Source organism: Cyrtonyx montezumae, unplaced genomic scaffold, assembly GCF_038088225.1.
Source record: "Cyrtonyx montezumae isolate F1298 unplaced genomic scaffold, pur_monq_1.0 scaffold_74, whole genome shotgun sequence".
NCBI lineage: Eukaryota > Metazoa > Chordata > Aves > Galliformes > Odontophoridae > Cyrtonyx > Cyrtonyx montezumae.
Window position 1 is genome coordinate 269857 of NW_027072083.1, and position 17559 is coordinate 287415.

Consider the following 17559-nt stretch of genomic DNA (forward strand, 5'->3'; position numbering starts at 1 on the left):
GCATTAGAGTTTTGGTTTGAGTTACAGTTAGGGTTAGGGAGCAGAAGGGCAAAAGCTCACTTGATCTTGACTTCCATTACGAATCCAGACCATGAAAGTGGGGCCTCACGATCCTTCTGACTTTTTGGTCACAGGGTTAGGGTTAGGGTTAGGGTTAGGGTTACAGCTAGGGTATTAGGGTTACAGTTAGGGTATTAGGGTTACTAGTTGTGGTGTTGGCTGCAAGCTCAGCAAACAGATTCGGCTGCGCAGCTGACAGATGAGGGCAGAGGGCTGCATCAGTCCCCAAAGGTATCTCGAAGGCTTCCTGAGTGTTCAGGATAACAGCCGTCCTGGGGGAGGGCTCTGAGGGATCGCGTGTTCGTGGCAGTGCGTATTTTACTGCTTATGAACAGCGTTGCGAAGGAAGATAACGCACGAAGGAAAATGTCCCTATTTCCCTGTAACTGTGGGTGGTGGTTAAAAAAAACAACACAAGTCACAGGAACTCATCCTCCTGATATGGGAAATTGAACCGAGAAGCAGACCTGAGAGGAGCAAACGGGGAAGAAGCGGTGGAGGCTGCAAGGAAGCTGTCGTGGTTCTGCTGTTCATGTTCCATGTGCTGCAGGGTTGTGCTTCCACAGGGCACAGTGCACACACACCAGGGCTGTGCACGTCCAGCACTGTGGTCCTGAATCAGCCCCACTTCCCTGGAGGGTGCGGGGATGAGGTGCAGTGGTGATGCAGATGGAGCAGAGCCGCACTGCGTCCACCACAGCCTCGCACCCACAGACACACGATGTCTGTATGTTGTGTGTGTGTTGTCTGCATCGTTCTGCTCCGTGGGGGACGGTGCAGGAGTGGATGTTTGTGTGGTGGTGGATGGTGTGAACCTTTTGGCGTTTCGCTTTGGTTGCTGAGCAGAAGTGGAGCGACCCACGTGTGGTGGTGCTGAGCCCCTCGGCCGCTCCGTGGGCTCTGTGTGCACAGTGCTGCAGGAATTGTAGCCATGGGACACTAAGAAGCGTGGCCAGCAGGTCGAGGGAGGGGATCCTCCCCCTCTGCTCTGCCCTGGTGAGGCCTCACCTGGAGCACTGTGTGCAGTTCTGGGCTCCTGGTACAAAACAGACAGGGATCTGCTGGAAAGAGTGCAGCAGAGGGATACAAAGATGATAAAGGGCGTGGAACAGCTCCTGCATGAGGAGAGGCTGAGAGAGCTGGGGCTGTTCAGCCTTGAGAAAAGAGGACTCGGAGGGGATCTGATCCACGGCTGTCAATATCTGAGCAGCGGGAGGCAAAGGGACGAGGCCGGACTCTTCTCAGCAGTGTGTGGCCATAGGACGAGGGGAAACGGCCACAAACTGAAGCGTGGGAAGCTGTGCACCAACGTGCGTGGGGACTTCTTCCCAGTGCAGTGACGGAGCACTGGAGCTGCACACAGAGGTGGTGGGGTCTCCTTCTGTGCCTGGACGCCGAGCTGTGCACCCTGGGCTGGGAGCTGCTCGGCAGAGGGGTGGGCTCCATGGTCTCTAGAGCTCCCTTCCAACCCCTACAGCTCTGTGAATCTGTGAACCTCAGCTTTGCTGCCCCACGCCCAGCCTTCATCCATCAGCATCCCCACATCCTCCTCTGCAACCCTGCTCTCAAGGAGTTGTTCTCCCGCTCCGTGCCCATATCTGGGATGACATCCAGCCAGGTGCAGCACCTTGCACTCGGCCTTGTGGAACTTCATTCGGTTCCCTTGGGCCCAGTCCTCAGCCCGGCCAGGTCCCCCTGGGTCACGCGTGCTCCTCCTGCGTGTAACTGCACATGCATGTCCTTCTGTAACTGCACACACGTGTCCTTCTGTAACTGCACACGCGTGTCCTTCAGTGCTCATTGCAGTGCGGGCACTCAAAGCACCGCGTCCCCATCGGGCCACATAACGACCCACACCCGACCCACGCAATGACAGGGGACCCCTGTGGGGCACACTGTGGTTCTATGGGACACAGTGAATCTCTGTGGGGCACAGAGATGGTTCTAAGGGGCACGCATGGCTGTGGGGCACAGAGATGGCTCTATGGGGCATGGTGCCTGGCTGTGGGGCACAGTGCATCCCTATGGGGCACAGTTCATCTCTGTGGGGCACAGTGCATCTCTACGGGGCACATTGCAGCACAGTGTGGACTATGGGGTGCAGTGTGGCTCTATGGGTCTATGGGATGGAATGGGATATGGGGTGGGATTGGATGGGGTGGGGTGGGATATAGGATGGGATATGGGATGGGATATGGGATTTGGGATATGGGATATGAAATGGGATATATGGGATAAGGGCTATAGGACAGAGCTGTGTGTCACACTGGCCGCCGTTCCCCGCTGTGGGGCTGAGGGTCGGAGCTGTGGGGCTGGGGGCTGCAGGAGCGGAGCGGGGACTGTGGGGGTCGGGCGGCGGCACTGTGGTCCCAGCAGCGTCTGCACAATGGGATCGGGGTCAGCACAGCACAGCCGTGTCCTGTCCCATCCTGCCCCACTGTGGCTTTATCCCATCCCATCCCATCCCATCCCATCCCATCCCATCCCATCCCATCCCCTTCCATCCCATTGATCCCATCTCATCCCACCCCACTGCATCCTTATCTCACCACATTCCCCCATTCCATCCTTATCTCATCCTATAGGATCCCCTTATCCCGTCCCATCCCCCCCTCCCACCCTTATCTCACCCCATTCCCCCCCCACTGCATCCTTATCTCACCCTACTGGATCCCACTGCATCCTTATATCACCCCATCCCATTACATCCCAGTCTCACCCCAACCCCCACAGCATCCCAATGCCACCCCATCCCCCTCCCATCCCAATCTCACCCCATGCCCCCCATTACATCCCAGTCCCACCCCATACTCCCTTCTCATCCTTATCCCATTCCCCAATTGCATCCTTATCTCATCCTATTCACCCCATAGCATCACTACCTCACCCCATAACCCCTCCCATTCCCCCCCCACCCTGTTCTCCCCCCTCCCCCCGTCCCCACAGTGCCCCATATGACTCCATACTCCATAGGGCCGATCCCGGTACTGCGCTGCACACAGTGGGGCACCGTTGGACACCAACGGATCCGGGACTGTGCGGTGAAACCTACACACGTGGGGGCAGCGTCAGACCCCAAACCCGACCCACAGCGCGGCCCCAGTGACACCGCAGCCCCCCAACACCCAACCCCCCCCCAACCCACCTCCCCTAACTAACTGTAACTCCCCTAACTAACCCTCCCCTCCCCCAACCCACCCTCCCAATAACCCCCCCAACCCCACAACACCCCAACCCCCCTAACACCCCACATACCCCAACTAACCCCACCTCCCCTAACTACCCCCACCTAACCAATGCTAACCCCCTAACCTCCCAAACTAACCCCCATCTCCCCTAACGACCTCCAACTAACCCTAACCCAACCTCCTAACTAACCCTCAACCCCTTAACTAACCCAAACTAACCCCTACCTCCCTAACTAACTAACTACAACTCCCCTAACTACCCTCCCCCAAACTAACCCCTAACCCCGCCCAACCACCCCCCACGTGACCCGGCGGGAGGACTGAGCGCCGGGGGGCGCTGCGCTCACCTCCGCACGTACGGGTGGCGCAGCGCCTCTTCCGCCGTCAGCCGCCGCCGGGGATCGAATACCAACAGTTTCCGCACGAGATCCACAGCGCCGCGCGGCGCGCACGGAGGGAACAGCGCCTCCAACGGCACCCGGCGCCTGCAGAGCACCGCGGAGCGCCTGCACGCATCTGCAAGGACCTGCCGGCGGGACTGCCCCGCGGCTCTGTGATCTGCAAGGACCTGGCGGCGGGACTGCCCCGCGGCTCTGTGATCTGCAAGGACCTGGCGGCGGGACTGCCCCGCGGCTCTATGATCTGCAAGGACCTTGCCAGCATGGCCAGCCCGTGGCTCTGTGATCTGCAAGGACCTGGCGGCGGGACTGCCCTGCAGCTCTGTGATCCGCAAGGACCTGGCGGCGGGACTGCCCTGCAGCTCTGTGATCCGCAAGGACCTGACAGTAGGACTGCCCCGCAGCTTTTTGATCTGCAAGGACCTGGCGGCGGGACCAGCCCGTGGCTTTCTGATCTGCAAGCACCTGATGGCAGAGCTGTCCTGCGGCTTTTTGATCTGCAAGGACCTGAGAGCAGGATGGCCCCATGGCTCTGTGATCTGCAAGGACCCTGCCAACCCAAATATCCCACAGCTCTGTGATCTGCAAGGTCCTGGCGGCAGGACCACCCCATGGGTCTGTGATCTGCAAGGACCTTGCCATCATGGCCAGTCTGTGACTGTGGGATCTGCAAGGATCAGATGGCAAGATGGCACCACGGCTCTGTGATCTGCAAGGACCTGGTGGCAGGACCTTCCCACAGACCCACAGTAACCCCATAGAGCCCCATAGAGCCCCACAGTGTCCCCATAGACCCCACAGCACCCCATATGTGCCCGGCCGTGACCCCATACAGCGCAGTCCTTACCGGGGCCGGACGCAGTCCAACACTGCAGCACTGAGCTCCGACTGCGCAGCCCCAATGTCTGCGGGAACACAGTGGTTAGGGTCGCTATGGGGTCACTATGGGGTCAATATAGGGGCTCTATGGGGTCATTATGGGGTCATATGGTGTCTCTATGGGGTTATTATAGGGTCTCTGTGGGATCACTATGGGGTCGCTATGGGTCATTATAGGGTCATATGGGGTCTCTATGGGGTTTCTATGGAATCACTATGGGGTGTCTATGGGCACTCTATGGGGTGTCTATGGGCTCTCTGTGAGGTCACTATGGGGTGCCCTAAGGGCTTTCTGTGGGGTCACTACCGAGGTGTGGGGTTGGGGCGATGACGCTGAGGATGCGCTGCATCTGATCCAGCGCCGTCGATCCGGGGAACAGCGGTGCCCCGAGCAGCACTTCCCCCAACACACAGCCCACGGCCCACATATCCACTGCCACCGTGTACCTGGGGGGGGTGGGGCGTTAATGGGAGAGGGGGGCGGGGGGAATTGGGGGGGGTGAATGGGGGAGGGGAGAGGGAGGGGTGTGGGATGAATGGGGGGTTAATGGGGGATGGGTGGGGGGGGTGGGAGATGGGTGTGGGATGAATGGGGGAGAGGTGGGGGATTAATGGGGGAGGGGGAGAGGATGGGTGGGAGTTGGGTGGGGGGTGGGTGGGGATTGAATGGGGGGTGGGGAGGGGTGGGGGAGGGGATGAGGGGGTAGGTGCCAGGGAGGGGAGATGGGTGGGGGAGGAGTGTGAGATGGGTAGGGGAGGGGGGACGGGGATGGGTGGTGCAGGGGTGGGGGATGAACGGAGGGTTGGTGGGGGATGGGTTGAGGAGGGCTGGGGGGTGGGTGGGGTTGGGGTAGGGGATGGGTGGGGGAGGGGGGATGGGCGGAGAGGGGGTGGATGTTGGGGACGCGTGGAGGATGAACTGGGGATGGGTTAGGGGAGAAATGGGGGATAAATGGGGGTCGGTGGGGAAGGGGTGGGGGACGAATGGGGGGAATGAGTGGGGGATGAATGAACAGTGGGGACGTGCTGTGTGCAGTGCACAGTGTGCCGTGTGCAGAGTGCCGTGTGCAGTGCGCAGAGTGTAGAGTGCCATGTTCCGTGTGCAGAGTGCCGTGTGCAGTGTGCAGAGTGCAGTGTGCCATGTGCAGAGTGCAGTGTGCAGTGTGCAGAGTGCAGTGTGCCGTGTGCGGGGACGGCGGTGCGAGGCGCACTGTACCTGCGTGCACACAGCAGCAGCTCTGGGGCGCGGTACCATCGCGTGGCCACGTAATGCGACAGCGCAGAGCAGCGCCGCTCCGTGTCCGAGCGGCTCAGGGAGCGCGCCAGGCCGAAGTCGCACAGCTTGGCCCTGCAGCTGCTGTCCAGCAGCACGTTGGAGGGCTGCGAGGAGCACGATGCACGGCTCAGAGCTGCGCGATGCACGGCTCAGAGCTCAGCTGCTTCGGGAGCAGGGCGCACCTTGATGTCACGGTGAGCGACGTTTGCGGCGTGGATGAAGCTGGCTGCTCGTAGCAGCTGGAACACGATGTAGCGGCAGTGGATGTCCTGCAGCACTCCTCCCCTCTGCAGCACGGCGTGCAGGTCCGTCTCTGCCGTGGGAGGAGGGAGAGGAGCAGCGCTGCAGGCACCGCCCGCACCGAGCGGCACCGCAACGCTGCGCTGCAACGAAGGCGGCCTCAAAACGCTCCACTCACAGACACAAGGACACAGCACTGCGCCCCACCCCACCCCACCCCACCCCACCCCACCCCATCCCATCCCATCCCACCCCACCCCACCCCATCCCATCCCATCCCATCCCATCCCATCCCACCCCATCCACCCCATCTCATCCCATCCCACCCCATCCCATCCTATGGTTCCCATCTCATCCCACCCCATCCCATCCCACCCCATCGATCCCATCTCATCCCATCCCACCCCATCCCATCCCACCCCATCCCATCCCATCCCATCCCATCTCACCCCATCCCACCCACCCCATCCCATCCTATGGTTCCCATCCCATCCCACCCCATCGATCCCATCTCATCCCATCCCACCCCATCCCATCCCACCCCATCCCATCCCATCCCATCCCATCCCATCCCATCCCATCTCACCCCATCCCACCCACCCCATCCCATCCCATCCCATCCCATTGATCCCATCCAATCCCACCTCACCCCACCCCATCCCACCCCATCCCATCCTATGGTTCCCATCCCATCCCACCCCATCGACCCCATCTCATCCCATCCCACCCCATCCCACCACCCCATCCCATCCCATCCCATCCCATTGGTCCCATCCCACCCCATCGACCCCATCCCATATCCCACCCCATCCCATCCCATCTCACCCCATCCCAACCCACCCCATCCCATCCCATCCCATCCCATCCCAACCCATCGATCCCATCCCATCCCATTGATCCTATCCCATTGATCCCATATCCGACCCCACCCTACTGATCCCACCCCAGCCCACGCCCCGCGCCTCACGCATGGCCTCGAACACAAGGTACATGTCCACGTGGTTCCGGGCGGAGATGACATCCAGCAGGCGGACGATGTTCGGGTGCTCCCCGAATTCCTGCGGGGGAACAGAGCTCCGTGAGCTATGGGGATGGGGACGCGGTGCTCCGTGTTCAGCACTGCACAAAGAGAGCGGGGACCGCTGCTGGATGGCAGCTGGGCCAGGGAGCGGTGGAAGGTTTAAAACAGAGGACTGGAGAGCCACACTGAGACACTTAGCGACCCCACAGGGACCCACAGAGCCCCATAGAGACCCACAGGGGAGCAGGTCAACCTTTGGGCCCCACAGCATCAACAGAAGAGCTCATTGAGCCCCAGAGAGCAAAAGGCGGACAGGTCAACCCATAGGGGCCCATAGTGACTGGAACAAGCCTCATTGAGCCCCATAATGACCCCACTGAGCCCCATAGTGACCCCATATAGACACATAGAGACCCACAGGAGAGCAGGTCAACCTTTGGGCCCCATAACATCCACAGAAGAGCTCACAGAGCCTCTTAGAGATCAATGGGAGGACAGGTCAACCCATAGAGACCAGAAAGCCCCAAGCACTGTAAGAGACGGTGACCCCACTGAGCCCCTTAGTGACCCCATAGAGACTACATAGAGCCCCATAAATCTCCGTAGAGACCCCATAGAGACCCACAGAGGCCCCATAGAGCCCCATAAACCCCCATAGAGCCACATAGGGGCCCATAGAGACTCAAAGAGGCCCCATAGAGCCCCATAGAGTCACATAGGGGCCCATAGAGACCCACAGAGGCCCCATAGAGACCCATAAGCCTCCATAGAGTCACATAGAGGCCCCATGGAGACCCACAGAGGCCCCATAGAGCCCAGGGAGGTGGTGGAGCTGCCGTCCCTGGCAGTGTTGAGGGCTCTGGATGTTTAGCAGCTTGTGGCAGCAGTGGGACCGGGTGGAGAACACAGACAGACATCAGAGACAGCTGAAGGTCAGAGTGGTGGGAGAAAGGCCTCACCCGCAGGCACGCGATCTCACGGAGTGTCCTCTGCACACAAACACAGAAGCACATGAACAGAGCACCTTCCACAGGCAAACCTGAGCCCTCCCCTCATGTCACAGGGCACTCCCACGCTCACCTGAGTGTCCGTCCTCGTCCTGAAGGCATCAAAGATCTTCTTCACTGCCACTGCTTCTCCTGTGCTGCGGTGCACCGCCTTCCACACAATGCCATAGGCCTGCAGGGGAGGGAACAGGAGCATCCCGGGACCAACAGCATCCAAAGCAGGAGGAGAGGAGTCCAAGAATGAACAGTTTGTTTGTCCCAAGAGGAACAGCATCCATAGAAGGAAGAAAATGAGCCCAGTAATGAACACCTTGTTCATCCCAGGATGGAGAGCATCCATGAAAAGAAAAGGAGTCCAACAATGAACGTTTTATTTGTCCCAAGAGGAAGAGCAACAAAAGATGGAGGAAAATGAGTCCACTAATGGACATTTTGTTCATCTCAGGATGGACAGTATCCGAAGAAGGAAGGAGTACAGTAATGAACACTGCTCATCCTGAGATGGACAGCATCGATAGAAGGAGGAAAAATGAGATGGAAAATGAATATTTTGTTTGTCCCAAGAGGAAAAGCATCCATAGAAGGAGAAAAAGGAGTCCAGTAATGGACATTTTGTTCATCCCAGGATGGACAGCATCCAAAGAAGGAAGAAGAGGAGTCCAACGATGAGCACTGCTCATCTCAGGATGGACAGCATCCACAGAAGGAGGAAAATGAGCCCAATAATGAATGCTGCTCATCTCTGGATGGAGAGCATCCATAGAAAGAAGGAGGAAAGGAGTCCAATAATGGACATTTTGTTCATCCCAGGATGGAGAGCATCCCTAGAAGGAGGAAATTGAGCCCAGTAACAGCACTTTGCTCATCCCAGGATGGGGAGCATCCCTAGAAGGAAAACATCACCGCAGAGAGCACCGAGTGGGAGCGGTGCTGCAATGGGGTCCGTGCGAAAGGAACCCCGCGGGGAATTGGGGCATATCTCCAGTCTCCCGTGGCTGAAATGGCTTTTCCTCGCAGGAAGGCAGCGGAGCTGTGTGCTGCACTCAGCGCTCTGCTCCCCGTTCCATTCGTTGGAAGGGACACGGGTTCGAATCCCGAGCCCGGACAATATGCGGCAGCGACGAGAGGGACTCCGAGGTCCCCCCCGCTCCCCAGGCGCTCACCCCCATGCCCAGCCGCCTCTTGATCTTGTACTTCTGGGCCACGGCTGCGTCCACCTCCGGCGCGCTCATGGTCAGCGGTGAGCGGCTCCGCACAGCGTCCATATGTTGCTATGGAATCAGACGCGCCGCAAGGCGCATGCGCCAGCAGCCCGAACCCGCGAATGCGCGCAGGCAGCAGTCGCAACGGCACATGCGCAAAGACGCTGGAGGAAAGAACGCGCATGCGCATGCGGAAAAAAAAAACACAGAAGCAAGGCTCGAAAAGCTGCGCATGCGCATGCACAGCGGGCCAGAATCCACGCATGCGCACAGGCAGAGAACTGAAAGCCGCGCATGCGTAAAGGCGGCTGTCCAAACCTGCGCATGCGCGTACGGTGCGACCCGACTTCTGCGCGTGCGCAGAGGCCAACTTCAGCCGCACAGTGCACGGTGGGGACCGCGCACTTTGTGGCTCGGGGCGGGTGTTTGCGCCGCCGTTGTTGCGCTGCTGTCCGCCCGGCGCTGTACTCGGCTCGGTGCTGTGCGGGGAGGCTGAGGGGCACTGCGTCCCGAGAGCCTGGGAGCGGTGCGCCGTTCTCAGCGGAGCTGTCCGAGCGCTGATTGTATGTCACGTGGTGCTTTACGTCCGCAAAGCCGCCAATTTGGAGCACTGCAGCACTCAGGAACAGTTGTAGCCAGTTGTGTTTTCTTTCGGCCCGCCCTGCTCCTTCCGGCCCTCTCATTGGTTCCGCCTGCTGCCCGTTACGCGCACACCCCGCCCACCATGACCATTCTTCCGGTAGAGCCTTGCCGCCGTGATTGGCCGCCTGCGCGTATCCGCCCTCTGGTGCCTGCAGAGCCGATTGGCTACAGTGGCTGTCACTCAAAGACTTAGAGGCGGGACGAACGAAGCCACGGTTGCTCTCTATTGGTGCTCCCGTCCGAATGACGTGCTCGTGCGCTGTCCGGGCGGTGATGCCCGGCCCCCCTTTGAGACAGGGGCATTCTATCAACAGATAACAGGCCAGGAGCCGAGTAAACTGCCCCATGGTCAAAAAACCCCAAGTGTCTGTCTCTACACCAGCCTCTCAGCCAATAATTCATGCCAATGATGGCCCTCAGTTCCCTTGAGAAGGGAGTATGCTACTCTGTATTGTACTATGAAATTCTTCATTCTCCTGATCGTGCCTGCAGGTTGGCAAAAGCAGCTTTCGATGATGCTATTGCAGAACTGGATATGCCGAGTGAAGAAAGCTATAAGGACTCTACACTTATCATGCAGTTGTTATGTGATAACCTGACACTATGGACTTCAGACATGCAGGGTGATGGTGAAGAACAGAATAAAGAAGCGCTGCAGGATGTGGAAGATGAAAACCAGTGAGACACAAAGGCCAATAAGAGAACCCATCTCTGACCACCCCTCCCCTCCTCACAAAAACCCTCAGTGTCACTCTGAGAACCACCAAATCTGACTTACATTGGGTCTCAGAATTTAGGTTCCTGCCCTGTTGGGTTTCTTTCTTTATATTATTTTTTTTTACACAGTTTAAAAAATCTTTAAAAGTTCTTTTTTTTTTACACAGTTTAAAAGTTCTTTTCTTTCGCCCACTACCATCACCTTCCTTTCTTTCTTGGCAGCAGCAGTCTCAATGCGCGGAGTCGACTGCCTTGCCATTGGTGACCTCCTGGGGGAATCTTCCTGCACCTCCCCCTTTATCTCCCCTTCAACGTCCAGTGCTGCAAAGCTATTGCTTAGGGGGACCTGGGGACACGAGGTAGGCAGAGAGGGAGATTGCCCACGGTACCGAGCTGGGACTCTCTGCCAGCTCTCCCCATCCCTCAGATACCCCCCCTCTGTCCCATGGGGACAGGTCAGGGAGTCCACCACCAATTGTGGAGGATCTCCCCGGCGCCTTTTTCTCTGGCACTCGAGGGAGCTGCTCCACCAGTCAATCTCCCGCTCGCAGTCCCCGATGGCCCTCAGTCCCTCCACCTCCTCTTTCAGCTCTGTCACCATGCTAAGCAGATCTTCCACCTGCTCACACCTCACACAGGAGAACTTTCCTCTGGCATCGACCCAGCAGTGGGTGCTCGCTGCCGTCTCTCCTTCAGCGTTAGCGTAAGGCCTTCGCTTTATCAGACACTCTGCCTTGCTCATTTTATTTGATTAATTAGCTTTATTTCCAAACATAGCATAGGAGGCATTACCTTCAGAGCAGCCCTCAGAATTACAGCTGATGTTTCCTGTGTGAAAGGGGATACTAAAACCTACCATTTGGACACAACCGAGCAAAGAATTAAATCAAATCCAGAAAGAAAAGTTTTGCTGTCATTTATTTTCTTATTTATTTATTTATTTAGAGTTGGTTTCTTCGTTTTCTTTTTTTTATCGCAAAGGAGTGAAACAGATCAAGTCAAAATGGAGGAAGTGAAGATGCTTTGGTTCAGCACTTCTGGCACTCTCCCACAGATCTCTGCATGCAGGAGAGTTTAACTCAGCTGGAAATAAGCCGGAGCATCACTCCCGCATTTTCCCACCTCTGCCCTTAACCCCCCACCTTCACTGCACGTTCCCTCCTTCCCCTTTGCCCCGGATCCCGCATCGCAACGGCAGCGGAACGATCCGAGGAGGAGAACTCACTTCTGAAATAAGACACCGAATGCCAAAGAATACGGGATAACACCATTTAATTGGAATCGAAGCCAATGAATCAAACACGAAGAGGGAGAGTGTGGGAGCTGGTGGACTCTTGAAGGAAGGAACCTTAAAGCCCGCCCAGCTACTACCTGGTTTTCTGTGGAACTGAGGCATCCACGCAGCCCGAGCCCTAGCACATAGGTCACACACAGATACAGAATGAAGAGCAGAGCTCTTCCACGGAGCTGAAGCTGGAGAAACGTCCAGTGTTTCCCCCTATTAGGAACAGTCTTTGGTGAAACTCGCGTCCGAGGCGGGTTCCAGAACCTTCTGTGTGCCTCCACGTCGGCTTCGTGCCGCATCACAGTGGCACCTAGAGACTTCTCCGAGCTCTGAACTTCTCTGAGCCTCGACGAGATCCGAATCTCACAAGTCCAGCAGGGCATCCACCAGGGCACACTGGGAATCCCACGGCCAGGGTGGGGGAAAGGCATTGTGACATCACAGGGCAGGGCGTGACATCATAAAGCACAGGGCAGCTTCCCCCAGCACAGACGCTTGGGGCAGCCGCTCCATCGGGTGCTCACTGCTGGAGCTCTGCTCTGGGTGACAGCCACTCGCGTGTTGACAATCTTGGCAAGAGAACAGGGCGAAGATCCACCTGCCTCTCTTAGAGCTCACCATCGTGGGCATATTTCTGTTTTCTCTAGAGGCCCCTGACTCAGTCAGGATGGATCTGGAGATGGTAATCAGAATCCTCCTCGAGGTCTTTATGTGCTGTGTCCTTTCCTCCCTGCTTAGGCCTGGTTGCATCCGCCTCTACAGAAGAGTATGCCGACTACGGGGTCAGGTGAGCGACTGAGATGCATCGCGCAGGGAGCGTAGTGCAGGGTAGGGTGTGGAGCAGGCAACCACAAAGGCCTTGTCCGTAAAGTGTTGCAAGGCAAGCAGACTCCCAGAGCTCCATTAGCTCTCCACGGGGAGGGGAGTGGAGGGTAGGGGAGGGGAGGGGAGGGCATCCAGCTCTGCTGCAGCAGTGCAGCTGCCACCGTTGTTCACAGCCCCTGCAGCTGGCACCAGCACGCTGTGGAGCTGGGCAGCAGGAGTGTCTGAGACCCCCAGGATGTGTCTGAGCGCACGCCCGGGGAGAGCTCTGCACCCAGCAGTCCGGTGCTGCTTGCTGACCAGAACCTGGACCAGCAGCACGTCTGTCCAGCCCCAGGCTCTGTCAGGGGCTGCAGGGCGGGATGACACCGGGTACCACTCACAGACACGAGACAGACATGGCTGCTCAGTGCAGAGGGCACAGGCTGCACTGTGCGAGTTCAATGACTGCAGCCACATGTGCCCTGCCCAACCACTCCTGCTCACAGACCCCACCTTCTTCATGCAGGAGGAGAAGAGTGAAGCCTATGAGGAAAAGCAGAAGGAGCTGCAGAGGGCCCAGGAGCAGAGCCAGCAGGAGGTGAGCATGGCCCTAGCCTTCCCTCTAGGTATCTGTGCTAAGCATGCGTGTCTCTCATCACCCCTCTGTGCCACTGGCAGATCTGCTCCCTCCAGGAGAGGGTGCAACAGCTGAGCAGCCATGCTGAGAACTGTGTGATATCTCAATTGGACACAATACTATGTCTGACTTCAGGAGAAAAGGAGCTGGGTTTGATCAGACAAGATAAACAGCAGCTCCGCTCAGAAATGGAGCAGGGCCGGCAGGAGGTGAGCATGACCCAACCCTTCCCAGTAGGCTCCTGTGCTAAGCGTGCGTGTCTCTCATCACCCCTCTGTGCCACTGGCAGATCCGCTCCCTGCAGGAGAGGGTGCAACAGCTGAGCAGCCAAGCTGAGCACTGGGAGCAGTTGCAGCAGGAGAGAGAGCAAACTCTGGCTACGTGCAGACAGGAGCTGGATGTTTGTAATATGGAGCTGGCTTTGCTCAGACAAGATAAACAGCAGCTCCGCTCAGAAATGGAGCAGGGCCGGCAGGAGGTGAGCATGGCCCAAGCCTTCCCTCTAGGCTCCTGTGCTAAGTGTGCCTGTCTCTCATCGCCCCTCTATTCCACTCGCAGATCCACTCCCTCCAGGAGGAGCTGCTACAGCTGCGAGCCATGCTCAGCAGTGGCAGCAGTAGCACCGGGAGAGCGTGCAAAGCCAGGTTGCGTGTGAAGTGGAGCTGTCTGTTTTCACGGTGGAGCTGTCTTTCTTCACGCAAGTGCTCGGGAAGGTCTGCGAGCAGCAGCAGGACGCAAACAGAACGAGAACCAAAGACAGCCCAAGGGTAGAAGGAGCACAACCTGAGCGGCAGGCACCGCTGGAGGAGGTGATCTGACTGCCTGAAACTCACCTCCAGGGTGAGAAGAGTCACAGAGCACAGGAAGTGTGAAAGGCACTTGCAACTTTCCTTATAATAAAATCAAATTAAAAAAAAACAAACTAATAAAAATATAAAAAATAAATAGAAATAAAAAATAAAAGGAGCTCCTCTCATCTCATTTCTCACCACTGCCACCTCAGTGCTCCTTCCCAATTTCTGAGACCCAGCTCTCCCGCTGTGGCTCTCCCCGTTCCCTATTCCCGGTGCTATCCTCTCTCACTCCAGATTCCTCCTTCTTCCTCTTTGCTGCCTCCCATCGCTTCTCTACCCCACCCCGCCCTCAGTTCCCCCCTCTCCCACCCCAAACCTCCCCTCTTTGCATCCCGGCTCTCCCCATTCCCTACTCCCTGAGCTCGTTTCTGCCACATCCCGCTTTTCCCCTCTCCTCCGCCCCAAATCTCCCCTCTGTCCGTCCCAGACCTCTTTCTTTCTGCCTTCCCGACTCCTATTTATTGCTAAAGAAACTATCATGTGCATAAGGAGCACAACAGCACTATTTCACAAAGATCAGCAACAAAATGGAATGGAATACGATTGGGAAGGTTCACTGTTTACTGCCACACCACCACCATCTGCTTTTGGAGCTGTGGGCCGACATCACAGAGTAGGAGGCATTACTTTCAGAGCAGCCTTCAAAATTATAGCTGATGTTTCTTCTGTGAAAGATGATAGTAAACCAACCATTTGGACACAACCGAGCAAAGAATTAAATCAAATCTACAAAGAAAAGCTTTTCTGTTATTTATTTTCTTATTTGTTTATTTATTCATATGGTTTGTGGGTTGTTTTTTTTTTTTTTGCAAATGGGTGAAAAAAGATCGAGGAAGAGCAGATGCTTCGGTACAGCACTTCTGGCACTCTCCCACAAATCTCAGCATGCAGGAGATGGTTTATTAACTGTGCTGTAAATAAGGCAGAGCATCACTCCCCGTCCCCACGTTTTCCCACCTCTCTCGCCCCTTTCCCTCCCCCCACCTTCACTGCACATTCCCACCTTCCCCTTTTCCCCGGATCCCACATCCCACCTTCCCGCACTCTCCATTACCCCACATGCCACCTTCCCTTTACCCCATTACTCCCACCCCACCCCACCCCGCGCTTTCCCTTTGCCCTCCATAACCCCTCACCTCATGGCTCATTGCGCTCACGGTCAGCGGTGCGCTGCTCCGCGCAGCGTCCATATGTTGCTATGGAAACGGACGCGCCGCAAGGCGCATGCGCCAGCAGCCCGAACCCGCGAATGCGCGCAAGCAGCGGACTGAAAGCCACGCATGCGTAAAGGCGGCTATCCCAACGCGCATGCGCGCACGGTGCGACCCGACTTCTGCGCGTGCGCAGAGGCCGACTTCAACCGCACAGTGCACGGTGGGGGCCGCGCACTTTGCGGCTCGGGGCGGGTGTTTGCGCCGCCGTTGTTGCGCTGCTGTCCGCCCGGCGCTGTGCTCGGCTCAGCGCTGTGCGGGGAGGCTGAGGGGCACTGCGTCCCGAGAGCCTGGGAGCGGTGCGCCGTTCTCAGCGGAGCTGTCCGAGCGCTGATTGTATGTCACGTGGTGCTTTACGTCCGCAAAGCCGCCAATTTGGAGCACTGCAGCACTCAGGAACAGTTGTATCCAGTTGTGTTTTCTTTCGGCCCGCCCTACTCCTTCCGGCCCTCTCATTGGTTCCGCCTGCTGCCCGTTACGCGCACACCCCGCCCACCATGACCATTCTTCCGGTAGAGCCTTGCCGCCGTGATTGGCCGCCCGCGCGTATCCGCCCTCTGGTGCCTGCAGAGCCGACTGGCTACAGTGGCTGTCACTCAAAGACCGAGAGGCGGGACGAACGAAGCCACGGTTGCTCTCTATTGGTGCTCCCGTCCGAATGACGTGCTCGTGCGCTGTCGGGGTGGTGATGCCCGTCCCGCCATGCCGAGTGAGGGCAGTCCGGGCAAGGGGCTCACGGCGGTGTGACGTCGCTCGGAGCGACCCGCAGAGGACGGGGTGATCGTCACGTGACCCGGCCTGGGGGCTCCCGGAGCGTCCCAAGTACCCCCAGGGACTGACCCCAGGGATGGTGGAAATCCAGGACGAAGGTTCACTTTTCTCATTCCCCTGTACTGCAGCAAAGGGGAGAGGTTTTGTGAAGGGCACGGCGGCGGTGGATTCATTTTGTAAAGATTGCAGACCTCAGTTCCCTTCCTGCATCCAAATTGGAATGAGACGCGGGTGCCTGGACATGCTCTAGGGGCCCCACGGAGCTGGGAAGGGAGGAAAATGGGGCTCTCTCCCCCTCCTCCCTTTTGTTCCCCTCCCTCAGAACGTGGCTGCCCCCCATTGTCCCACACGTGTGCTGGGCAAGACCTCAGAGAGCGGCTCACCAGGGCAGAGCAGAGGGGGAGGTCCCCTCCTTCAACCTGCTGGCCACGCTCTCCTTCATGCACCCCGGGATCCCATTGTGCTCCGGTTTTAGGGCACCTCTCCCATACTCCAGGACCTCTCAGAGGTGACAGAGCAGCTCAGCAATCAGCTCTGGACTTAACTCCATTCACCGCTACCCGCTGGGAACGACCCTCCAGCCAGTTCTTCACCCAGAGAAGAGTGAACCTGTCCACACCACGGGCTGCCAGTTTCCTCAGGAGAATACTGTGGGAGACCGTGTCAAAGGCCTTGCTGAAGTCCAGGTAGACTACATCAACAGCCTTTCCCTCATCTACCAGGTCACCCAGTCATAGAAGGAGATGAGGTTGGACAAGCACGACCTGCCCTTTGTGAACCCGTGCTGGCTGGGCCTGATCTCCTGGTTGCCATGCACGTGCCGTGTGATCTCCCTCAAGATCATCTGCTCCATAACTTTCCCTGATACCGAGGTCAGGCTGACAGGCCTGTAGTTCCCCGGGTCTTCCTTACGGCCTTTCTTGTAGATGGGAGTCACATCGGCAAGCCTCCAATCTTGTGGGACCTCTCCAGATAACCAGGAATGCTGACAGATGGTAGAAAGCGGCTTGGCAATCACCTCTGCCAGCTCCCTCAGCACCACTGGGTGGATCCCATCTGGCCCCATGGACTTGTGGCAGTTCAGATGGAGGAGCATGTCTCTGACGGTCTCTGCTTGGATCACATGGGGTGTATTATGCGCTCCGTCCCGGACTTCCAGGTCAGGGCAAAAAGTACCCTGAGGATAACTGCTCTGTCTATTAAAGACAGATGTGAAGAAGGCATTGAGAACCTCAGCCTTTTCCTTATCCTCCGTGATTACATTCCCTGCCTCATCAATTAAAGGAGAGAAATTCTCCCTAGTTCTTCTCTTGCTGTTAATATATTTGTAAAAGGATTGTCTGCTCTCCTTTACTGCAGTAGCCAGT

The 17559-nt window shown here is 57.5% G+C and overlaps 1 protein-coding gene across 1 annotated transcript; it reads right to left on the reverse strand.

Annotated features, from left to right (window-relative positions):
* Positions 1-3591: 3591 nt before the first annotated feature.
* Positions 3592-9301, reverse strand: MAPK15 (mitogen-activated protein kinase 15). The gene is made up of 9 exons (XM_065751504.1): positions 9233-9301; positions 8143-8241; positions 8022-8051; positions 7009-7099; positions 5984-6114; positions 5742-5905; positions 4833-4972; positions 4494-4551; positions 3592-3733 (listed from the first exon to the last, which is right to left on the reverse strand). The coding sequence occupies exons 1-9, from the start codon at positions 9299-9301 to the stop codon at positions 3592-3594; spliced, it is 924 nt and encodes a 307-aa protein (XP_065607576.1).
* Positions 9302-17559: the final 8258 nt, after the last annotated feature.

What these genes read in the sequence shown, in the direction of transcription:
- MAPK15 (XM_065751504.1), bottom strand. Translation starts at nt 9,301, where the DNA reads ATGAGCGCGCCGGAGGTGGACGCAGCCGTGGCCCAGAAGTACAAGATC. An exon ending in CCTTGTGTTCGAGGCCATGC is followed by an intron (nt 6,115 to 7,008) that starts GTGAGGCGCGGG and finishes CTCCCACGGCAG; the next exon opens with AGACGGACCTGCACGCCGTG. An exon ending in TCGCTCACCGTGACATCAAG is followed by an intron (nt 5,906 to 5,983) that starts GTGCGCCCTGCT and finishes TGCTCCTCGCAG; the next exon opens with CCCTCCAACGTGCTGCTGGA.